The 25,947-nt window shown below is 40.9% G+C and overlaps 1 protein-coding gene across 2 annotated transcripts in view; it reads right to left on the minus strand.

Moving 5' to 3' along the window:
- The window catches only part of PBX3 (PBX homeobox 3), a 314,870-nt gene extending 304,259 nt beyond the window's left edge, over positions 1 to 10,611 (minus strand). For both annotated transcript variants that reach the window (XM_037797351.1, XM_037797350.1), the window contains exons 1-2: positions 10,294 to 10,611; positions 9,254 to 9,327 (exon numbers count right to left, since the gene is read on the minus strand). In XM_037797351.1, coding sequence (XP_037653279.1) covers positions 9,254 to 9,327; positions 10,294 to 10,493 — 274 coding nt within the window. In that variant the 5' untranslated portion in view covers positions 10,494 to 10,611. The remainder of the gene's footprint in view (positions 1 to 9,253; positions 9,328 to 10,293) is intronic.
- Between the last annotated feature and the right edge of the window lie 15,336 nt (positions 10,612 to 25,947).

Raw genomic sequence — 25,947 nt, forward strand, 5'->3', positions numbered from 1 at the left:
AACTGTATCACTGGATTTCATAGTGACAGCCCTGTGCTATAATTTCTGAGAAAACCTCTACATAAAGTTCCATAAACCCAACCATTCCTGTAATGTATCGCCTTATCTAGCACACAATCATTTCAAACACAACTTTTCATGTTAGTATAATTTGTTCAAAAATGGTAATAAATACATCCAAGAAGCCAGAGAAATCATTGCGCAATCTATTATAACTTGTTCTTACAAGAACTGACAGTTAATACTAAACCAAGATACAATGTAAAAGAAAAATAAAATATTCCAATATTATTTAGATTAATTAAAGATATTCATTACTCACATACCTTCTAATGGACTAACACTCCCATTCAACATTATAAATAATCTGTGCCAACTACAGAATGTCTGTAAACAATTATCACAAAACTAAAACATGGATGGCTGTCAGTTGGCGGCAGAATTCTTGCTTTCATAATAAATATAAAATCAATTTCCTGCTCTAGTTCCTACTCCAAGTTGAAAATGATATATCTGACCATGAATTCCAACTACTTTCATCCTTAGCTGCTTTTTTTTTTAAGAAATGGGGGCGAAAGAAAATAAAAACAAAACTTATGAGACCACCTAAGTCAATTCTGCATTTGGATAATAAAGCCCTCTACATAAGATGTATATATAACTTGCCATCATTTACATACACTTTTAAATGCAGTGGTTTCCCCCCACAATTCCTCTATAAATTCCTACTGCAAACCTTAATACACCTGAAGGCCTGGATAAATCTTTTATCTAAAAATAATAATAATATCCTATTTCAAAATCTCTTTGTTCCCATTTCAATAAAAAATAATTTCATATGTTTTAAATGAAATTTTCAAAGTAATGAGAGCCTAATGAAGATTCATTGATTTAACTAGTGCAGGGAGTCTGAGAAAGGATTGAGAATTTAAAATAACTAAGTACTTCATTTAGAAAAGTAGTTAATGTGTAGGTACACTAAGTCCTCTTCACTGACAAATGTAATCAGGACTTTTGTCTCAGGAGAGACTCTCATCCCCCTCTCTGTGCGTACATTCCTAACTCCCATTAACATTAACTGGCACCATAAATGCACACCAAGGAGATGCCAGCCTCTGCAATGTGCATGCATTGCAGCTGTGGTGACTAAATAATCCATATGGCTCTGAAAAGAAGTTATGGTTTAATTGGGTCTAGAGTCACAGCTACAGTGGTGGAATTCAAAAACTAGAACCAAGACTAAATACGAATGTCTTATCCAAACCTCAGGGATTGTAATTACAGCAGGTTTTCGCAATTCTACCTCTAGCAACGGTTTATATGGGTAAAAGTTTCATGTTTAAAGAAACCTTATTCTTTGCATCGGCGCAGAATTCTGTCCTCTCCTTTCCCCATTCCCTCTCTAATTCATGTATTTTCCCACAAAATAGAGAAAATCACAAAGTAGCTTTATAGTGAGAAAAATCAAAGGCCTGGCTTAAACCACAACAGTCAGCACAATGAGAATCAAGCATATAACTTCATCTTCCAACAAAAAAAGTCAAATAATACTGAATTCTTACAAATCAGCTATATGCTGAAATGTGTGTTCCACAGGTTGTTTAAAGGGCAGAGTTTAACCCACTAATTCTGATTGTCCCAATTTTTATGGATTCATCAGAATCTTAATGCTTACTTAATATAGTTTCCTGAAGCCCAATTCAACAAATTCTTCCTTCCCTAGTGAAGGAAATATCCTTGTGAAGTTCAGGTTAAGGAAGACATTGGTGCACAATCATACACACAAGTTTATACTTCTGAAAAGAGGGTAAGTGATAAGTTCGATAGCCATGTTGCTGAAATTACATTTCAGGAAAAAAAAAGACTTCATGACACAAAATTCTTAGCAAGTTTTCATATACAGAGAATACAATGAAAAATTCATATTCAGTATCTCCAATCAGGTCAGTTAATATTCACAAAAAGCCTTTAACATTTTGTTTAAATCATCATAGGAAGAAAAAGAAATCCACAAATGTTCTAGAAGCTTCTCTAGACCTTTCAATCAATTTTATTTATATGCAAAACCAAGAGAAACCAAAAAAAAAAAAAAAAAACAAAGCTCCTCCTGATGCTAAAGCTCTCAATTTACTGACAGGCAAATGGCTTCATGCTGCCACTTAATCTCATTTCTTGCATAATGCCCTCTAATTAGCATATCAAAGTGAATTAATACTTCTAGGGCATTAGCAATGGGGAAATCTGCTCCAGGCTCACAATAGCAGTTAAGAGAGAGCCAAGAAATCCTCAAAAACACCACAAACCACTTTGCATTGCAAAACTGTTCAATTTATTTATCCTCTCTCTCTAAACACTTTTACCGCACACTGTTTTACTACTGTTCACCAAACAAAATGATAATTGCCAAAGTTACCAGCATCTGTAATGCCTGTTCAGAATCTTAATTTAGATCATATTGCAGATAATTTCTATATGCAACCATTCGTTCTATTATAAATGTTAATAACAACAGTGGAAATGTTGACATTCCCAATTAGTTCATTTGAATTTGTAATAAAATTTTGTGGGATTTAAAAATTTATGAATTTTTTAATGTAAAAAGCTACCTGCTGGACTTTGATATCTAAGAAATATACTTTGAAAACTGATGTATCACATAAACAAAAACAAAAAATTTTCATTTTGCCATAACACATGTTGAGCCTCCCAAATAATGGTTTAAACACTGTATGGAATTATCAACATTAAAAGGATTACATTGTATACCAAAATTCCTCATTAATATGATCACACAAAAAGGTGATTGTTCAGAACAGCTTAATATTTTTAAAGCACCTAAATTGAAAGAAAAAAAAGAACATTTAACAATTATTTTTATCCATAATTACTTTTAATTGCTTTCAGTCCTAAATCAGTACTATCATGTAGATACAAAATCAATCCAAAAAAAAGAAAAAAAAGATGCTATGCTAAATCAACTTAACACATTCTATCATACCATTTATTTTGCAAGCTATACAATCAAAATTTAGTGCCAAAGCAAACTACAGTTACTATCAAAAACTACAAGCATATTATGTTTATGGAATAATCTATGAAAAGAAAAAAATAAAGGATACCGGTTGCTATTCTATCTACAAAGAGGAAAACTAGAATCAAGTGTCGAAAATTAATGAAATTTATTTTCTAATAATGTTGTGTGTCTGAAGACACATAAAAAGATGGCATATTTTTTTCAGTGGCTCATTCAAGAATTACTAATTTATCTGCTAAATATAACACTATCACCTAGTTCTGAGAGCAATTTGTTCTTTTGATTAACCTCTATAACTTTGTAAGAATCTATGATAGCCAGGTTGAAAACCTTTGACCAATTTATACTAAACAGTGATGTGAATTATTTACTCTTTTCATAAAGACTGGTATAGCCTACTAAAGTAGAACAAATGCTCGAAAAGGTCAACATGGGAAGAGGAGTGCAAGATTTGTTAGTCAGTTACTACCTAAATCAAGCTAATCTCAAGAATAAATGGAAAAAACACAAGCCTACTGAGAAAACAAATAAAACATTATTCTCATAGTGTCCATAATAAAATAATAAATACCTAAAAATGTTCATACATACATGACGAGGGAGGAAATAGTCTAAATTCTTATTTAACTTGTTGTGTTGTTGCTGATATGTACGTATTTATTCTGAATATGTAAGTCATGGCATAAGTAAAAAATAAAGTGATGACTGATTTCGAGTGTGATTCATGAAATGTGAATTCAATTCTTTAGAGCAACACTTCATATAACTCCAGCCGGTACCCTAACACCATAAAATATCAAAATAATCCAACAAAGATGCTAAACTTAAATCTACCTTGGAAGTAATCCTTTACAAAATTTACAAATTAAAATCTTAAAGTACAAACAAAAGTAATTAAAATGAAAAGCATCACAGTATGAAAATGTATTCAGGTACATTTTATGAAAGCCAAAGAACCAATGCAAGTCAGGGCCTCTTTTGCCATTATATTAGTATGCTTCTGATTCGGAATAAATTTATGTAAATTAATATAATAAAATCACCTAGTAAAGTCCCAAATTTTAAACATACCAAACTACATAAACCTATAATAAAATGAAGTACACTAAAACTGAGGCAAGAAAGAATTACTTGCACAGATCAAGTTAGTATTGACAAGAGGGTTCAATATCTTTTTACTGGAAAGGAAAAAAAAAACAAAGGAAAAGGCTGGAGAAGAGTCCCACATTTTCAAGGCAGTATCTATTTGATTCTTTAAATGATGAATTTCTAAACCAGTGTGTCAGTGAGATATTTTCCCAGGTTTTCTACAAATATATCACATGTATTTTCATAAAAGGATGGAAGAGGAAACAAAAAGGGTAAAGAAAAGTTAGAAACACATATTTCTTTTACATACTCCCTCAAAACCTCCTACAAAAGTTCCAGTAAGTTATACAAATCTATAAAAATAGAAGATAAATTGATAAAAGAAATATTTTTAAATGCTTTAAGGAAAACTGTGTGGTAAAACAATATAATTAATGATATTTCCAAGGTACAGTGACTTTGGTTTTTTCCTGTTTAATTATTTGATATTTCCAATGTAAACAGGCTACACTATCTGTTTGAAATTTAAAACATTGAAGCTCCATTAAAATTTCCTTCAAAATAGTCTTGAGATGGTAGGAATTACACAGAAAACAAGACTGGCCAAGTGTTGGTAATTGTTGATGCTGGACTATGAGTCCATGGGGATTCAAGATTTGCTTCTTTCTACATGTATTTAGGTTTGAAGTTATCTAAAATAAAGTTTTAAAAACTAGAAAATAAGTCCATTAAAACACAAAAATAAATCATGTATGGAATAGTGCATTTGTTCTTCAACTTTTGGCACAAATGATAATTGTATTAGAAATATTGTAAGAGCAACTTATAAGAATGTATGCAATATATACATTAACATTTAGACATATATGGAACACTTTTCACCTTTCCTGCTAAATTTTCACCTGATGGAAGACCTGGCTTTTATAACTTAAAAATTAAAAGAATTACATAGCATGTACAAAGAAAAACATAACAAACTTTCATAATGAAGCATAAAGAGAACAGAATGCCATATGGACCAAAAAAAAAAAAGAAAATCCAATGAGTTTCTAAACCTTTGGGGTTAGAATAAAATATAGAGGTGTAAACTGAGTACTGCCCTGTCCCTGTGAAACCTAGTTACACTTATAGCAATAAAAATAAAAGGTTTACTCACACATTATACACTAAATTCATACAAAAACTCACTTGTAAGCTACAATATTGATCTAGTTTTGATACCTAAAATTCTTATGGCTCTTTCTAGGGAGGGTTCCTTTAAAAGTAAAGCATTTTTAATAGTCATCATCTTTTTCTCCTTAAACATAAAAAATAACTTCAACCAGCCCAACCAGCCAAGCAGGCCTTTCTCTTCCCCTGCGGACACCTCCTGCAGTAGAGAAGTTCATTAAGTTTTATGATCTTCCCAAGTCAGTCCTGCTTATAAGCCTCACAAAGGCCACAAATCTGGCAAACCATCATGTATGCCATTAGACATTAGTAGTAAATGAATACTATTTAGGGTTTGTGGTGGCCATAAATCAGGGTTTGGTTGACAGCTATCAACATGGAGTATTTTAACCTACCGTTTAGGAAAGAAAAGGTTGCGTTGACTTTTTTTAAAAATACACAACATTCTTTCACAATAATATGATTCAGGTTATAAGCTAAAATGTTGGATTTTCATTTAAGAAATTAAAAATAAATGTTTTTCTTGAAAAAGAACTGTTTCCCTAATTAAAACTCCCATAATTTAGGGCTTTGAAAAGAAGGCAGATTTGTAAGGATGGAATATTTTACAAAAGAAAGCACTTCAGCAATCAAGATTAAGATGACCAAAAAGATGTGAGAGAATGCACCAAAAGAAGTATGTAGATGAGCAACAGACCTCATGGCATCGGGAATATTTAATAGGAGATAGGTGGCAAATATGGGCTGAAACAAATCAGGAGAAAAATCTTGACGTATCAAACAATATCTAACTGGTTGGTTACTTCGTTTAAAAACAGACACATATCTTGATTTTGCAGCCTGTAACTTTTCAGTTACTTTCAAAATATATAAACATCATAATTCAACAATGAGAGCCATTTCTATGCAAAAATAATTGTATGATAAATTTTACAAAAATATATTATCAAGAAAAAGCAAGCATCTTATATTAAAAATATACTTTCCTTATCTCTGAACAAGAAAATAATATAATTATCTGACAGAAGAGAAAAATACTTTTTTTTATATTTGGTAGGGGAATGGTGCAGGATGTTTTTCAAACTAAATCCTTCATGTGCATCAGAACTGGCAGTGTTTTCTACCTGATCAGAAACCTCAAAATCTACTGGCAGATCTACAAATACATGGAATTTTTCTTTTAATGTTTTTGTCTTATTTTAGAAGAAACACAATTGAAATGACATTATCCAGTGACAGTTTCCCCCTCAATTCCCACTCCACAACCCCCTACCCCTCCATTAAGCAGAACAGTCATCACAAAATGTTCCTGGTTTCTATTACAAATGACTAAACTTTCTCTAGATTATACAGAATCTTTGGATTCTATGTATTAGATTAAATAAAATTATCTAAAGAAAAAGCATTGTGTAATACACGCATATTCTACAATGCTTATTTTATAAGTTCTTGTTTCTGAAGGATGACCATGGGAGGAGATGGGGAGATGGGCCTTGAAATTTGCTGCCCCGCTTTCTTTGCTTTGGTAGCACTAATGTCTACACAGCTGTTTTATTTCAAATCGGAAGATTCTGACTAGAGTCCCTGTCTCCTTCTAAGACTAGTTTTGGAGGGAAAGCTGGAGCTCTGGGTAGCAAGGGAGAAAGGAGAGGAGAGAAAGAGCTTCACCCCCATCAATCACTCAGTACTTAAATCCTGTCCCTTTCAAGCTTAGAGAGGGCTAGCAGGAAGATGCCTTTGCCCAGACAGCCGCCTTTACTCTGTCGGCTGCTGGCTTTTTACAAAAGAAATACTGCGTAAACTTGCTTCCGCTGGCCAAAGCACAAAGAGGATCTAATTTACACGTTATCACTGAAAGTCTCAGAAACAATTTTCAAAACAAAAATTTCCTTTTGTCAGCTGCCTTTTGCTTCAATAGCAATAGCCCTATCACAGCTCTCTGCCAATAATCCCAGATTCTTGAAGAGACTTGTTTCTTTTTTGTAACTCACCTTTAACATGTGGTTGACTATATTTTCCTTTCAAAATGGTGTAGCTAAGTCCTATGCAAATAAGCAACTAGAGGACTTACACTTCCTAACTGAATTCTGTCTGCTGCTAAATGTCTAAACAAGAAAAGCAGCTTTCCAGGTTTGGATCTCAAGCTGACTAAGTCAAAACTTTAAAAAGGCAAAAATAAATAAATAAATAAATAAAATCATGAGAAGGGGGCTAGAAGGGGAGATGTATCAACCTCCTCTCCCTAGTCAAATGCCATATAAAGTTGAATCAATCTTAATATTCACAACATAGTCAATATCCCAGGGCTTAGCTGTCAGAGGAAACTGAAGTGGAGCCCTGATAGTAAGAAAACCCTTGAACATTAAACAACATAATTTACTGAGAATTATGCACTTTTAGTCTTTTAAACAAAGAATCTTCCAGGATTTAATGCTTAATGTTTTATTTTATAGTCAGAAAAATTATCTACCATTTTAAAACACAATGCTTTCTAAAGGTAACTAAAAATCAACACAGAATAAAAGTTGGCAATTTAAAATGCCTGTGGTTTTCAAAATGCAAAATACATTTTATAAAGAATCACTCAATAGTAAGAAACCACGCATACTATGTGAATGAAAAGCAGAAAAAGTACTCTTTAGGCTCTCGAAATATTTGCTGTTAATTATGGTTTTAACATATATTTTAATAGATACCAAAAACCCATGGTCTTATCTTGATTACTTTTAGGATCAGAACAATATTGCAGAGTGAAAAATGTGTTTAAAAGGCAGGCAACTTGCCTATCAACCTAACAATTATTGTGGTATGCAATTATTTGTAGTGTGCTATCAATTTAATCACAGTCACATTTAACATTTTAAATAGCATCACTTGGATACTGCTATATCCTGGACTTGAATATTTTCTTCTTTGGCTCAACTTGAAAAATGGCAACTTAAAATATCATGTATTTAATATACACCAAAAAAAAAAGGAAAGGAAAGAAAGAAAAGAAAAATTCAACAGTAAAGCTTGTTTAATGTATTTGTTTGCCATTTACAGGGCAGATGATGCCAAACACATACTAACACATCTAAATTAAATCTCTACTTCTACTTGAGCCACTACCATCAGGTCAAGACTAAAATATCTTCAATTAAGGAAGTCTAACAAGAAAGTCAAATTGAAATGAACTGCCAAAAACTTGCCTAATATGTACATGTAGTGTTCATTCCAGCACTTCTGCAAAACCTGCCTTCTCATATATTCCCTACCTTGAACACTTCAAAAATTGTTTAACCTGCATCTGTGGACCTTTTTCTACTTTATTTTATATATCTATAATATATATTATATATATATATATATATATATATATATATATATATATATATATATATATTTACCAACGCAATAACTTCACGCGTAATAAATGCAATACAGTGTATGTGCCTAAATACATCACTCCCATTCCTCACTTCTTAAAAGTATTCTTCTCACCTAAAAACCCGAGGTCGAACATGCTATTGAGGTCTGTTCAATTGCATCTATCCTTCTATCTGTGGAACTGATGCTTAAGGCTGTCTAAGTAAAAGTTCCGGCGATGCTTCTCTCAGGGACTCATTCCCTGGCATCCAGTCTCCCGCTGCTCCTTTTAAAAACTGACACACAAACAAGGCGAAAGCAGCGCAGAGGGTGGCTGGCTCTCTGGGCCCCCTCCCCGCCTGCAGCCAGGGGCGGCCGCCTGGGGATGGCGACCCAACTCCGTCGGCGTCTACACTTCATTTTACACCAGGAGCAGAACTAAGAAATCGACTCCAGATTTACTGCAGTTTTTTTCTCAAGATCAGGAGGTGGGAAGGAGAGAATGATCAAAGATGGCGGTGCCCAAAAGCAGCAGCTCTCAACTGGAGAGTCGAAGTAGCTCCGACCCTACCTCGGGGGTCTCCAGGCCCACTGCGGGGCGCAGCGTCTTACCTGTTTTCTCTTTGATCTCACACAGAACGCTGAAGAGTGCGGGTTTCATTCTGTGACAGTTCAGGGCATGTTTCCTAAAAAAAAAAAAAAAAACAAATAGCAAAACACAAAGGTATTAGCATCACCTATGGAATAATATGACGCCTTCCTTTAAGTTAGACCCAAGACTTAATGCCGGGCCCCTATTTTGAAAGGCTGTTTTGAACGATAGGAAGTCAACAAGAAACTCAAGCTGACTAGTTAGCGACAGCCGTGAAGCTCTGGCAAAAGCTCGAGCCGGAACGAAGTGCGACGCATCTGCCGGGCAGGCAGCAGCCTTGGCGACCGCGGGGCGCGAACCCGCGCTGGGAGCCTTGATACGGGGACAGGCGGCAGCGACCCGAGGAAGGGGGCGGATGCGGAGAGGCTCCCGCGTCAGCTCTCCGTTGGGGGAAGGGCGGGTGCGGCGCCCGCCGGCCGGCCACGGACAGCGGACGGGTGACAGCTCCGCAAAGTTTGCTGGGCGGCCCTCCCTTCCCCGAGAACTTGGCCGGCCGCACCCGGGACCCGCAGGGGAGCCTCCCATCGTCCCGCGCCGGGGCTGAGGTGGCCGCCCGCACAGCAAGGTCGTCCGTGGTCAAGTCGAGCCCCTGTGCCGGGACTCCGGACCTGAAGAGAAAGTTGCACTTCTCTCAAGTGCAGCCCGGGCCTCTCTCCCAGCAGCGTGCACTGGGGTCCAGGCGGGAGGTTTAAATCTTGGGAGGGGGCCGGGCTGCGAGAGGGCTGGACAAGGGAAAGAAAGAAAAGAAAGAAAAGAAAAAAAAAAAAAAAAAAACCGTGCAGCACCAAATCTGTCCAAACCCCGAGAGCAACTTTCTCGACTCCCGCTTGAGTCGAGGAGCGCGGGCAAGTCCCCCCGAGGCCGGGCTGGCGGCCGGTTTTCATAGGAAGTTCCCCACCGGGGACTGAGGCCCCTGCCCGGGGCGCCACCCCGGGCCCGACTCGGCCGCGGGCCCTGCTCCCGCACGCACACAAAAGATGCTTAATGAGATGACACCAACTTTGCTTGCGCCTCGTCCAGGCTCTGGTCGGTGATGGTCATGATCTGGTGGAGGATGTCGCCGATGTCCTGCTTCCTGCCGTCGCCGTCCGCCCCTTCGTGGCCGTGCGGGGGAGGCGGCAGGGCCATGCCCCCCTGCACCGAGTGCCCGGCCAGGTTCACCCCGGCCAGAGTCTGCAGCATCCTGGATTGATCGTCCATCCCGCCGCGCGCGGGCGGGAGCGGGCGGCGGCGGCGGCTGAGGAGAAGGCTGAGGCGGCGGCGGCGGAGGCGGCGAGGGAGGAGAAGAAAGAAGGGGAGGGGGAGGGGGAGGCGGCCGCGCGCTCCCCGCCCGCGCGGGGAGGGGGTGGCCGGGCCGGCGGAGCCCGCGGCTGAGGCGGCGCGGACGGGTCCCGGGCTCGGGCTTCCGTCGCCGCCAAGGCTGGGGAGAAGCGCCTGGCGGAAGCGCCGGGCTTCGCGGCGGTGGCGGAGGCAGCGAGTTCGCTGCCCTCACACGGCCGCCGCGCCGCCTCCTTGTAGTCCCGCTCCCGGCCGGGCGGCCCAGCGCAACTTGCTCCTCAGCCCTGGCCGAGTTGCCGGGACGACCGCTACCCCCCGCGCCAGCCTGTGCACTCCCTTCCCTCGGCCGCCGCCGCCGCCGCCTCAGCCGGGCGGGATCCGCACCCGGGCGGCCCCGGGGGAGGGAGCGGCGGCGGCGGGCGGCCGCGGAGGGGGAGGCCGGCGGGCGGGCCGAGGGGAGCGAAGGGGGCGGAGGAGGAAAGTTTGGGAGCGGGCGGGCCGGCGCGGTAGAGCCTAGAGGCCCGATGGAGGGTCCCGGCGGGCCGCGCGTCGAGCGGGCAGCAGATTGATGGGGCGGGAGAAGTCGCCGCCGCCACCGCCAGACCAGCGCACCTAGCCAGCAGCCGCCGCGGACCGGGCTCGAAGGCCGCTCGGCTGAGGGATTGACAGGCTGCCAGTGCCACTCACTCACAGCGGCCCCGGCACCCGGGTGGAGGGGCGGGGGCGAGGGGGAGGGCGGGGGAGCGCGTCCGCATGCCCCGCCTCCGGAGGCGGCGCGCGCGCTCATTGGGCCTTGCGCCTCCCGCCGCCGCCACTGGCACCGCCCCTGGAGTTCGAACCGCTCCCTCTGGCCTCTGATCCTCAGCGCCCTGCTGCGAGCCACTGGATCCTAATGACCCTGTCGCGTCCTCGTCCCTCGCGTTTGCCCCCAACCGCAAACGTTGTATTCTCACCCCGACTCCTGCCCCCTAGTGTTAGCAGTAGCGAGTCGGTGGGTCGTGTGGGAATACGTAGCAACTCGCTCCAGAGCCAACCTTGTGCTTCCCCGCAACAGCCCCGTGAGCTTCAAGCCTCGTACAGAGCCTGGTACACTTTACCGCTCTTCCCGTTTTTTCGGTGATACCCTCAGAGTACCTGTGCCGGGCCAATCGCATCGTGCTTTGGAGTCGAATGGGGTGGGAAAGACGCAGGAGAGGGCTGTCCCAATTGGAGCGTTCGAAATGTCCAGGGCGGAGACGGTGAAAGAGAGGATCGTGGCCCCGCCCCTCCCGCGATCACTGTAGTAACCGAGAAGGCGCTTAGTCCAAGTTGGAGCCTGTGCGCCGGCCTTTCGCTGTCCCTCAAGGGGTGACCAGTTAGGGGGGTGTTGCGGATGCTTGAAGTCTGGGCTGAGCGGATCTGAGTGCCATACCCTCACCTTTGAAAGGAGAGATTATGAGACTGTGTCAGAGGGAAACGGGTATGGGAGAAGGGAAAGGGCCTCAAGTCCAGGACTAATTTCAAGGCCTACAACCCTTTACACACTCTGCGACTCCTGGTAATTCATGGACTACTCCTTTGGCAGCGTTTGTTTTTAGCTGCCTTCAAATGTACTGAAGCTGCAAAAAACGAGCTCTTTACTACAAAGATACATTTGTTTGGGAATAGACTGTATTTCTCCTGTCAACTTTCCCCCATCTCCCTGAGTTATTTAATATTGGTGACTCCAGCCACAGATTTTCACATGTATAACGCCCCTTCTTCCATTCTACCCTGTCAACAAATGACTAAAAGCATCATATTGTTTTAGGATCTGGACCTGCGACCTTCTTGTGGACATTTGTTCTTGCTTTTAACCTGATTTCCAAGCAGGGACTTGAGCATCTGTTTTCTCCACTTTAGATCCAGGGAATCTCACCCTTGATGGGTCCTTTGGTTGTGTGGATCAAAAAAGTTCTGTTCCCAAACTCAATAAGCTGTCTTCCCTGAAACCAAAAATAGGGGTATGAGGATATGAACAATGGTTCTTACTCTGCAGAGTTTAATCTGAGACAAGCAGTTCTTTAAATGCCAGATGGATTCATGAAATGAATGAAGTAGGCCTCTCAGCTCCAGGTTCTTTCCGTCATATGTTTGTGTACTTTTAAATACATCCCACTGCAAAGCTAATAGCTAACCTTTCAGTTAGGCAAACTAAAATCCTTACAAACTTCACAGCTGCTGAGGAGGGAGTTCCAAACCATCCACTCTGCTTACTTACCTCAGAAATGAGCCCCCTTATATTCATTAATATCCCCATATCTTCTATAGCCCATGTCTGTGTCAAGTCTCTGATTCTACTTTCAAGCCCCTCATTTTAGGTTACTCAGAGTCAGCATTGATTGCGTTTTCTCTTTATTCTTGTTTTTCAAAACTGTCACCAAGTCCTTATTCATTTTTGCATAAATGGACAAGAGCAATCAGCCAACCTTTCATAGTTCTCTATGTTGAAGACGTAAAACCACAAAATTCTATGTGAAAGATGCCTTAAACTCTAAGATTCCTTCCAGCTCTAAAATTCAATGATCCTATGACTCACTATCAGGCCTCCACCCCTGCTCTACTTCTAGGTTCATAATCTTGACTAATCAGTCATGAGGATGAGGCTAATTAGCCATAGGGATTTATGGTTATTTCTAACCCACTCCAAACAATGAGTTATGTAAGCAAAGGCAACATATATAAAAATGTAAATAAAATTAAAGAAATATTTAAGCAAATAAAGGCAATCGGGAACTATGGGCTATGTGAACAAATCGGAACATAAAAACATAAATTAGAATTAAGAAAACAGTTAAGCAAATGCTAGCAATTAGGATTAAAAATAGACTTGTTAAATGTCTAACACTAGCAGTTATTTTACAGTACCCACCTAAACCCATGGTCATTCAGTCATATGGAAACTTGATGCCATAATTCTGCATTAACTGATTGGTTTAGGTTGACCTTCTGCTTGGCAGGTTTCCCTTTTTGTTATTATCAATATGAGTTTCAGTAAAAGCCAGAGGGTTCAAGCAAGGATTCCCTCCCAGGCTCATTGACAACTGTCATTGATTTAAAGCATAAATTATTTTAGATAGGTTTCCAGGCCCCAATAAACACTGTCAACTAATTGCAGATGCTCCAAGATCTTTTGTGCATTTGCCAGTTTTTCATGTAGGAAGCTGCCTTATCTCCATTCAGCAATCTGAGTCACATGGCTGATGCTTTCACAGAGAGTAGAATAGAACCTCCCCAAGTACCTGAACCCATCTTTGCTGTTTCTAAGGCAGTGATTATTAAAAAGTCAAGAGAAATGTAATTTACTTTTGGTGAATGTACATTCATGAGAAGTTAACATGGGTAAAGTTGTAAAACCCAAGTAAGAGCTCCCTCATTTTCATCCCTTTCCCTAGGTATATATTAACCTCACCTTTGCCTTTATCATCCCTGTAGTGATTATCACAGCAGATGCCATTATTGAGTTCTTTTTCGGGGCTGGACGCTGTGCTCTGTGTTTCCCTTGCTTCATCTTATTTCACAAGGTAGGATTATTATTAAATAGGTAAACAGAACTGCAGAGGGTAAGGAACTTGTATAACACCACAAAGCCAATCAGTACTGGAGCCTGAATTCGAATTGTGATCTGTGTGGCTGCAAAGCCCACCCTCTAAAATACTGTGCAAAGAAGTCATTTAATCAAGATTACTAAATAAAAGTCACAAAGCCTTATAGGTGAACTGTAAATCAATGAAAATAAACAACTAGGTGCTTAATAAGAAGAGGCTAAACAACTGTATTAGAGGAATCAGGTCTCATCAAGAGGAGGAGGGAAGTGAAGAACAAAGTCCAAGCAGATCATAATCCATGGCCAGCTCTCATGGACCCCACCTCTCTGAAGCTTTCCTTTCATGCCTGCCTTCACTGATCTTCACTGCTCCAAACTGTTTCAGGTCACATTGCCCGTAATACATAATTTGCCACCGTACTAGATAATCCTGTGTTGTTCGCTCTCAATTCACCTCTCTCAGTTTTCTAATCTGGTTCATAAGCATGTCAAGGACAAGACATTTTGATATGTGACTATACTGTGACTGATTTGGTTTAAAAGAATGAGAAGGACAAGGAGAAGAAGATGAAGAGGAAGAGGAAGAGGAAGGGGAGGAAAAAGAAGAAGAAAGTGATATACATTCCAAGTTGTCACTTCGGGGAAACTGACTAAATGCTTATTCCCAAAACTTATCATTGTTCCGTCACTTTGGGAATGACTCTTTAGAGCTGGTCTTTACAATTAATAGCATATCTTCTGAGGATGGAGTAACCAAAGGATCAGTGGGATAACAGCTCACCTTTCCATGGTGAGTCCCATAAAAATGAACATGTATTGGAATACATAATTTCTGGAAGGTTTGAAATAAAGCCTCATCTCTTACCTCCTTTGTGTCCTCATAGCACCTAGCATAGTGCTGTCTTGTACATAGTAGGCACTTGCAGCTAGCACTGTCACTTGTCTCCCTGCTATCCATTGGCCTGTCTCTTACCATGCTGATAGAACACTGATTTTATTCTGATGGCAATGTGATCCATCCCAAGTCCAAGTCAAGTATGATCATCCTGTTCTCTGCCTTCTGAGCCTATTGTAGGGTGGGAAGAGTGACTTCTCTAATGAAAAAATGAGACAGACATGGCCCTTCTCTCCTTCCTTCTGCCTTCTTCCACCCTTGAATGTAGTCCTGATTCTGGAGTGGTAGGAACAGCCATCTTGTGATAATGAAGTGACAATATGAGGACAAAAATCAACATATTTTGGTGACTTATCTCTATGGTCTTCCTCCCCAAAACCCATAACACCAAGCTAATCATGAGAAAAACATTAGAGAAAACTCAGTTGAGGGACAATAGACAAAATATCTGAAACCAGTACTCCTCATAACTGTCAAGGTCATCAAAAAACAAGGAATGTCTGAGAAACTGTCACAGCCAAAAGGAGCCTAAGAAGACATGACAACCAAATGTTGTCGTATCCTAGCAGAGAAAAAGACATTTGGTAAAACCAAGGAAATTTGAATAAAATGTGAGATTTAGTTACCAATAATGTATCAATATTAGTTCATTAATTGTAACAAAGTTACCATACTGTTCCAGTTTGCTAATGCTGCCCTTTTGCAAAATACCAGAAATGGATTGGCTTTTATAAAGTGGGTTTATTTGCTTACAAAGTTACAGTCTTAAGGCCATAAAGTGTCCAAGATAAGGCATCAACAATTGGGTATCTTCACTGCAGGATGGCCAATGGTGTCTGGAAAACCTCTGTTAGCTGGGAAGGCATGTGGCTGGCATCTGCTCTGAAGTTCTGGTTTCAAAATGGCTTTCTCCCAGGACATTCCTCTCTAGGTGTCTGCTTGCTCCTAGGTTGCATTCTCTAAAATGTCTCTGTAAGCTGCAGCACTGGCTGGGCCTGTGTGGCTCTTTTTAAAGAACTCCAGTGATCCAGTAAAGACCCACACTGAATGGGCGAGGCAACACCTCCATGGAAACAATCCAATGAAAGGTCTTGCCCATAGTTGATTGAGTCACATCTCCATGGAAACACTGAACCTATAGGTTCCAACCTAATCAACACTAATACATCTGCCTCCACAAAACTGAATCAAAGAACATGGCATTTTGGAGGACATAATACATCCAAACCAGTGCACATACTAAGGTAAGATGTTAATAATAGGGGAAATGGTGTGGGATGTAGGGGACCTTTCCACTGTCTTTGCAATTTTTCTGGAAATGTAAAAGTATACTTTTTATTTACAATTTTTTAATTAAAATATTTTTTATTAAAAAAATAAACACTGCAAGTGGAGCAGAAGATAGAGCCTGGGTGCCTCTAGACATTATTGGACATCTGAACATCTGAATCAAACCAGCAATTTCCTACCCCTGAATTTCTAGCTATGTGGAAAAAAAATTAATTCCTATTTTTAAGTTCCTGTTAGTTGTGTTTTCTGTTACTTGTGGCAAAGCATATACCCAGTTGAAATGGCACTATAAATACTTAAAGAATGACTGGCTGGCTGGATGGATGGATGGCTGGATGGATGGATGGATGGATGGTTGGAAGGCAATAAGAATAGCCTAGCACTATACCTGGCACATGGCAGGAGCTCCCACAGGTGAGAAGAGTAAGGGGGAGAAAAGCAAACAGGGAAACTGGTAGAGACAGCTAGTTGTCTTCCCCATCATCCTTTCCTCTTGGTATCAGGATCTTGGTTTTTTAACTGAATACCTTGCAGCTTAGAAAAAAATATCATATCCCAGCCCTTCTTGAAGTTCAGCCATGTGATTAAGTTCTGGACTTTGTAATGTACATAGAAGTACTGTAAGGGACTTCTAAGTATCCTGCTTAAAGGGAGCTAGCGTAGTTAAGACAGGTTCCTTTTGCCTCTTTTCTCCTCTTCCTAGCCTGCAGTTGATGGCTGGAGAATGGAGGTCATACACTGGGATAGCGAGGCAGAAGTTGAGAGCCTGGGCCCCTGATGACACAATGAAGCCTCTATCCAAGGGATGATGCTAGCCCTTGAATGCCTCCTCCAAATGTCTGACTGATGGAGGAACTTAAATCTATTTTATTTAAGCCACTGTTACATACTTTTTTCAGTATGTGTAACCAAACCCAATCCGCACTAATAAGGGAGCCAATGCCTAACAAAGAAAGTACATTAGTAGGTACTGCATGCAGCCCAGTGGCTAAGAGCTCTGGATCTGGAATCAGACAAACTTGGATCTGAAGCCTGGCTCCCCCACTGACTGTCTACTTGACCTTGCTTAATTAGGTTACTTTACTCTGCTTTCTCATCTGTAAATGGCAGTAATCATATTAAGACCCTCCACACTGAGTAATTGTAAGAATTAAGCATAACAATAGATACAGACCAGTGCATTGTAAAAGGTAAATTTCAGATCTTTACTTTCCAGTTCTCCACATCCTGAGTTTCCGTCCTCAGTCCCCAAGTCTCTTCTTCCTGTTTCTTTCCCTTCCCATTTCTTCTGCCTCCTTCCCTACCTTTCCGTCCTCTTTATTTTCTCCTCTACATCCTGTTCTCCTTCTCTTGTCTTCCTATTCCTTTTCTCTTTCTCTTCCCTTCTCTTCTCTTTCTACCCTTTTCCCCTGAGCAATCTAGTTAACTCAACCCTCAGCCAGCCCTGAAATCTCTATCTCCAGCTCATACCTCGTTCTCAGAATTCCAACAGCTACCATAAGCAACTGGACCACACAGCCCTTCAAACTTGTCACAGTCCCCTCTGTATTAGTTATCTATTGCTGTGTAATAAACTACTCCAAAACTTGTTGGCTTCAACAACACTGTGAATGTAATTGACAGTACTGAATTATATATTTGAATGTGGTCACGAGAAATTTTAGGTTGTATATTACATTATCAGATTAAATTAAAAAAAAAAAAGCAACAATCATAGGACTGTACAATACAAACAGTGAACCCTAATGTAAACCATGGACTATACAATTATAAAAATGTTCTTTCATCAATTGTAAGAAATATACCACACCAAGGCAAAGTGTTAATAATAGAATGGTATATGGGAACTCTGAATTTTGTGCTTGACTTTTCTGTAAACCTACAAATTTTCTAAGTAATAATAATAATAAAAAAAAACTCTGTTGGCTTAAAACAACAAGTATTTATTATCCCACAGTTTTTGTGAGTCAGGAATCTGAACAAAGCTTAGCTGGATGCCTCTGGCTTGGGGGTCTCTCACAAGGCTGCAATCAGATGACAGCCAGAGCTGCAGTCATCTCAAGGCTCACCTGGGGAAGGATCCACTTCCCAACTCACTCATGGGTCTGTTGACAGCCACAGGTCCTCAGCTGACTATTGGCTACAGACATCAGTAACTCGACTTCATAGGGCAGCTCACAGCATGGCAGGGGCTTCCATCAGAGCACGGAAGCCAGAGAACAAGAGAGAGCCAGACAAAAGTCAGTGTTTTTCTAACTTAATCTCAGAAGTGGCATCCTGTCCCTTGTGCTGTGTTCTCTTCAGTAGAGCAAGTCACTAATCCCAGCCCACACTCAAGAGGAGGGTGTTATACAGAGCACAAATATCAGGATCACTGGGATCATTGGGAGCCATCTTGGGGGCTGCCTAACATACCCTCCAAATGTGATGCTCAATGCCAAATCAAATCATGGCATGATCCTTGCCCTCTCTCTCCCATTTACATTACACAGACTCTGCTTCTGAAACATGATTCTTAGACAGGCCTCCAAGGCCCTCCATGAACCATCCAGCCTTATATCCCACTACTCTCCTTCATACACCCAATGTTATAATCAGTCCTAATGCCCCCACACTTTTTGGCTTCTGGCACTTTGATCACGTTGTTCCCTCCAACTGGAGTGCATGTCCAAATCTTACCCGCTTCAATAATGCAGTCTAACCTCTGCATGAAGATCTTTCACATACAGTATCTCAACTTATAAAAAAAAAAAAAAAAAAAAAACAAATAATATGAACTGTTTTATAGATAAGGTTCACAAAATAATAGCTATTGATGTTTAGCCCTTAGTTTGTGCTAGGTACTGTGCTAATAATGCTTTCACCTACTGCATGTAATCAAATCTCTTCACAAAAATCCTATGGGGTATTAAACTCCCCACTTATAATTGAAAAAAATTTAGACTTAAACACATCAAATAACTTGACCAAGGTTGTATAACTGGTAAATGAACTGGGACTCAAGCAGGCCATCTGGCTTAGCATCCTTGTGACTAAACCCCAAGCCACACTGACTCTAGAGGCATTATTTCACTTGTCCGAGGTTACACCATTACTGAGACAGATGTGGTGGGCCCTGGGACTTCTGGACTCTTTCCACCATACATGTTGCCTCCCAGTTCAGGTGCCAACTTGAGGAAGACTTTCTGAGTCCCCAAAGGAAGTAAATATTCCTGTTTTATGTCCCCAGTATGACCTGGGTTCTCATAAATGTGAATCTTTTAATATAGCTTCTAAGAACATATGATGTATATTCTGCTCCTTGAAGTAAAGGTATTTTGATGTTCAACTGTATATCCAAAACAATACTTAGCTTATAACTGATGCTTCGAAAATATTTGCTAAATAAATGAATATATAGGATATCAAAAAATCACTGTCTTAAAACAAAGGAATCTGTTCTTTTTTTTGAAACATGCTGAGAAGTTCAGACAAAATCCAAATAGCTGCTGAACAGTGTGCCTAGAGAGATTTTTTAAAGCTGGTGCATAAATCCGGAGTTTCATTTCTTAAAAACAAGTGGTCCCACAGTATATTTCTTTTTCTCTCACCAGCTTCTTGTCAACACTAGGTTCATCTCCCAGTCTTGTTTCTTTTCTACGCTTACAATAAAACTGATTTAAAGTAAAAGTTTCTGTAAGAATTATGCTACAATCTCAAAATAAATTTTCCAAAATTATTTTTTTTACCCATAAGGGGGCCATCAAAGATTTCCTGGTGATGTTATTTCCTAAGAACTTATGCATAGGTTATAAATTTTCTTCTGTCAGAAGCAACTAGATGATACTTTTGATTATCTCTTTTGATAAAAGGCCTTTTATTTTGTGATTATAATTAATAATTTTGTATGATAGGGGAAAGTACTGATTCAAGTGTATATTTAAGATCTTATCTTTTAGAAATAAGTTTGCAGGATATTTTCCTCATGATATTCTTCTGACCATATTACTTCTCATTAGCATGATAAGGTGGAAAGAGAAGCAAGGTGAAATAAGTAAAGGATGCTTCACAAAACCATAAGATAGATAGGCAAGAGGTTAAGCATTTGTCTAAAATTTTTGTAATGCCTGGAAATTTTGGTTACCTGATTATTTGGGGCTGTAAAAGTCACATCTTAGACAATTGCCCAGCCCAAGATCCTATTTCAGGTGAGACTCTCACATCCATGCCCTGAGTTCCCATAGCTATGTTTTGTGCCACATAATCCAACATTCCCAGCCTTAGCTCATTAGACTAGGGATGAGTACCTGAACAGTAATGAACCAATTGTTCTTTGTTCTGGGAACTTTCAGTTGCACCTTACAGACACAGATTTGTTTTTTCACTACTTGAAAAACCTCCAGACTTGTGGGACAGTCATGTTTAGCCAACTGTCGAGGAAGAAACAGAGAAGGCCAATTATAAACATAAAAACAGATAGCACAGCCTGAAGGGTTGGTGTAGAACCCCAGGGTTCTAAGGCCTTCCAATTTCTGGTTCCCATGGTGTTAGGGAATCATTCAAGAGCCCCGCAGTCTTGACTGGGTCACCACAACCTGGTTTCCCACAGATGACTTAATTCTGAGTCAGATGTACATTCCAGCCAGGAGTTACCAAGGAGAGTTAACCCAAGGATACAGCTGGTGGGGTGTTAGTTAACGGGGGGTCCTGGGAAATTTGGGTGAAAAGAACTGGGGAAGAGCAGGAGCAGAGACACAGGAGGGAGCTAAAGATCTGAGGAGAAGGTGATGAGTTCAGTTTTGTACACGATGACCAAGGGACACCTGTGACACAACCAGGCAGAGATATCCAGCAGGCAGTTGTGAGTCTCAAGTTCTGGAGACAGGCCTGGGCTAGAAAGAGATTTAGGAATCATTAACATCTCAATGGTATCAGCAGTAATAATGGTGACATGAGATCACCCAGGGAGAGTAGGAGAAGTCAGAAAAACCAGGGTCCACATCGGAGCCTTAAGAAACACCAGTAATTTAGAGACAGATGGAGAAAAAAAGGAGCCCAAACAGAAACTGTTGTTTGGAAGAAAGGCCAGGAGAATATGGCACCACAGAAACCAAGAGTATTTTAAAAGGAGTGAGAGATCGATAGTTCAACTACGTTATAGTCTAAGAATTAGCTACTGGATCTAATGACATGGAAAGCATTAGAGCCCCGGTGAGAACCATTTTAGTGCAACAGAAGCTTGATGGAGTCCACCAAGGAATGAATGGTAGGGAGGATCACAGATGGGGTAAACAGCTCTTTGGAGTAATTCAGTTGTAAAGGGGAGAAGAGAAAGAAAGCAGGAGTTGGAAGGCAATGTGCGGTTGGGGACATTTAGGGGATCTCTGAAAGAGACTTAAGAATGTTTTAATGCCTCATGGGTAGGAGCCTTCAGCAGTAGAGGTGGAGGGGAAGTAGAAGGATGGGATCCATACCTGGGCAGGGGTGGCCTTAGTCAACAGGACTGCCTGGGTGATAAAGGTGAAAACAAACATGCTTCCTGGTTGAGAGAGACATTTGTACAAAAAGCAAAGGATGAAGGATCAAACAGGGGAGGAGGAGGAAAGGACTTTGTAGTCTCCCATCCATGTGGCTGGGTCCTATAACTTGCTACCATTGGTGCTCTAGATGCAGTCACCTTCTTTTAAGATTATTGATGAAACTGTTGAACAAGGCAGGGAGATATGAACCTATTAATTAGCACTGTTTGAATTTGGTTATTTATTCTGTTATAAGCACAGCCTTGCTAAGCCCACCTTTCTCCATATGCCCATGTTATCCAGAAGAATTTCTTAAGAGATGTTATCAGATGCTTTGCTGAATCACAGGTTATTTATTTCTATGGCTTCACTCTTTTATATCAGTACAATAATCCTATGAGAAAAGGAAATGTAAGTGGGTAAGAGCAGATGCTGAAGCAAAGTTTTCAGGATTTGAGTCCTGGCTCCTCCCCTTGCTAGTTGTGTGGCCTTGGGTAAGTTACATAAACTCTCTGAGCCTTAGTTTCTTCATCTATAAATAGAGATATTTTCTACTCTCTAATTTACTATGAGGATGAAATGAGCTAAAATTTGTTAACTGCTTACAACAGTGCCTGGGATAAAACAAACACTATACAAGCATTTGTTCAAGCAAATTACCTATGCTTAGTGATCTAATGCAAGATCCTGACATTAATATCCCTTTCGTAAGTGCTCACAAAACCACCTCCAGTAATTCATTCTAAAATATTACATGTTGTACACTTTATTCATGCAATTTTATTGAGATATATTCACATACCATAAAATCATCCAAAGTATACAATCAGTTGTTCACAGTGTCATCATATAGTTGTGCATTCATCACAATGTTTTTTAATATTTTCATTACTTCAAGAAATAAAAATAAAAACAAAAGTAAAAAAGAACACCCCAAACATCTCATACTCCCCCCTCCCCCATTATTCATTTACTTTTTGTCCCTCTTTTTTCTACTCATCTGTCCATACATCAGATAAAGGGAGTGTGGGCCACAAGGTTTTCACAATCACACAGCCATCCTGTATAAGCTATACGGTTATATGATCATCTTCAAGAATCAAGGATAGAGGCGGGGCAAGATGGCAGACTAGTGAGCTGTATGTTTTAGTTACTCCTCCAGGAAAGTAGGTAAAAAGCCAGGAACTGCGTGGACTGGACACCACAGAGCAATCTGTCTTTGGGCATACTTCATACAACACTCATGAAAACGTGGAACTGCTGAGATCAGCGAAATCTGTAAGTTTTTGCGGCCAGGGGACCCGCGCCCCTCCCTGCCAGGCTCAGTCCCGGGGGAGGAGGGGCTGTCAGCTCCAGGAAGGAGAAGGGAGAATTGCAGTGGCTGCTCTCATCGGAAACTCATTCTACTGATTCAAACTCCAACCATAGATAGACTGAGGCCAGACACCAGAGACTCTGAGAGCAGCCAGCCCAGCAGAGAGGAGACGGGCATAGAAGGAAAACAACACGAGAAGCTCCAAAGTTAAAGCAGAGGATTTTTGGAGTTCTGGTGAACACAGAAAGGGGAAGGGCAGAGATCAGGCCTTGAGGCGCATATGCAAATCCCGAAGCAAGGCTGATCTCTCTGCCCAGGGCACCTTTCCTTAATGGCCCTGGTTGCTTTGTCTATTAGCATTTCAATAACCCATTAGATCTCTGAGGAGGGCCGTTTTTTTTTTTTTTTTTTTTTTTTTTTTTTAAATCCTTTTTGCTTTTTCTAAAACAATTACTCTAAGAAGCTCAATACAGAAAGCTTCAAAGAATTGAAATTTGGGCACGTCAAGTCAAGAGCAGAAATAAGAGAGCTCTGAGACAAAAGGCAATAATCCAGTGGCTGAGAAAATTCACTAAACAACACAACTTCCCAAGAAAAGGGGGGTGTCCGCTCACAGCCACCATCCTGGTGGACAGGAAACACTCCTGCCCATCGCCAGCCCCATAGCCCAGAGCTGCCCCAGACAACCCAGTGTGACGGAAGTGCTTCAAATAACAGGCACACACCACAAAACTGGGCGTGGACATTAGCCTTCCCTGCAACCTCAGCTGAATGTCCCAGAGCTGGGAAGGGGGAGCAGTGTGAATTAACAGAGCCCCATTCAGCCATCATTTGAGCAGACTGGGAGCCTCCCAACACAGCCCAGCAGCCCAGAACTGCCCTGGGGGGACGGCACTCACCTGTGACATAGCACAGTCATCCCTCAACAGAGGACCCGGGGTGCACAGCCTGGAAGAGGGGCCCACTTGCAAGTCTCAGGAGCCATACGCCAATACCAAAGACTTGTGGGTCTGTGGCAGGACTGAACTGAAGGATTAGACTATTGCAGTAGCTTTAAAACTCTAGGATCATCAGGGAGATTTGATTGTTAGGGCCACCCCCCCTCCCCGACTGCCCAGAAACACGCCCCACATACAGGGCAGGCAACACCAACTACACACGCAAGCTTGGGACACCAATTGGGCCCCACAAGACTCACTCCCCCACTCACCAAAAAGGCTAAGCAGGGGAGATCTGGCTTGTGGAGAACAGGTGGCTCGTGGACGCCACCTGCTGGTTAGTTAGAGAAAGTGTACTCCACGAGGCTGTAGATCTGATAAATTAGAGATAAGGACTTCAACTGGTCTACAAACCCTAAAAGAACCCTATCAAGGACAGCAAATGCCACGAGGCCAAAAACAACAGAAAATTATAAAGCATATGAAAAAACCAGACGATATGGATAACCCAAGCCCAAGCACCCAAATCAAAAGACCAGAAGAGACACACCTAGAGCAGCTACTCAAAGAACTAAAGATGAACAATGAGACCCTAGTACGGGATATGAAGGAAATCAAGAAGACCCTAGAAGAGCATAAAGAAGACATTGCAAGACTAAATAAAAAAATGGATGATCTTATGGAAATTAAAGAAACTGTTGACCAAATTAAAAAGATTCTGGACACTCATAGTACAAGACTAGAGGAAGTTGAACAACGAATCAGTGACCTGGAAGATGACAGAATGGAAAATGAAAGCATAAAAGAAAGAATGGGGAAAAAAATTGAAAAACTCGAAATGGACCTCAGGGATATGATAGATAATATGAAGCGTCCGAATATAAGACTCATTGGTGTCCCAGAAGGGGAAGAAAAGGGTAAAGGTCTAGGAAGAGTATTCAAAGAAATTGTTGGGGAAAACTTCCCAAATCTTCTAAACAACATAAATACACAAATCATAAATGCTCAGCGAACTCCAAATAGAATAAATCCAAAAAAAACCCACTCCGAGACATATACTGATCACACTGTCAAACATAGAAGAGAAGGAGCAAGTTCTGAAAGCAGCAAGAGAAAAGCAATTCACCACATACAAAGGAAACAGCATAAGACTAAGTAGTGACTACTCAGCAGCCACCATGGAGGCGAGAAGGCAATGGCACGATATATTTAAAATTCTGAGAGAGAGGAATTTCCAGCCAAGAATACTTTATCCAGCAAAGCTCTCCTTCAAATTTGAGGGAGAGCTTAAATTTTTCACAGACAAACAAATGCTGAGAGAATTTGCTAACAAGAGACCTGCCCTACTGGAGATACTCAAGGGAGCCCTACAGACAGAGAAACAAAGACAGGACAGAGAGACTTGGAGAAAGGTTCAGTACTAAAGAGATTCGGTATGGGTACAATAAAGGATATTAATAGAGAGAGGGAAAAATATGGCAAACATAATCCAAAGGATAAGATGGCTGATTCAAGAAATGCCTTCACGGTTTTAACGTTGAATGTAAATGGATTAAACTCCCCAATTAAAAGATATAGATTCGCAGAATGGATCAAAAAAAATGAACCATCAATATGTTGCATACAAGAGACTCATCTTAGACACAGGGACACAAAGAAACTGAAAGTGAAAGGATGGAAAAAAATATTTCATGCAAGCTACAGCCAAAAGAAAGCAGGTGTAGCAATATTAATCTCAGATAAAATAAACTTCAAATGCAGGGATGTTTTGAGAGACAAAGAAGGCCACTACATACTAATAAAAGGGGCAATTCAGCAAGAAGAAATAACAATCGTAAATGTCTATGCACCCAATCAAGGTGCCACAAAATACAT

The sequence above is a fragment of the Choloepus didactylus genome, chromosome 10, assembly GCF_015220235.1.
Source record: "Choloepus didactylus isolate mChoDid1 chromosome 10, mChoDid1.pri, whole genome shotgun sequence".
Taxonomy (NCBI): Eukaryota; Metazoa; Chordata; class Mammalia; order Pilosa; family Megalonychidae; genus Choloepus; species Choloepus didactylus.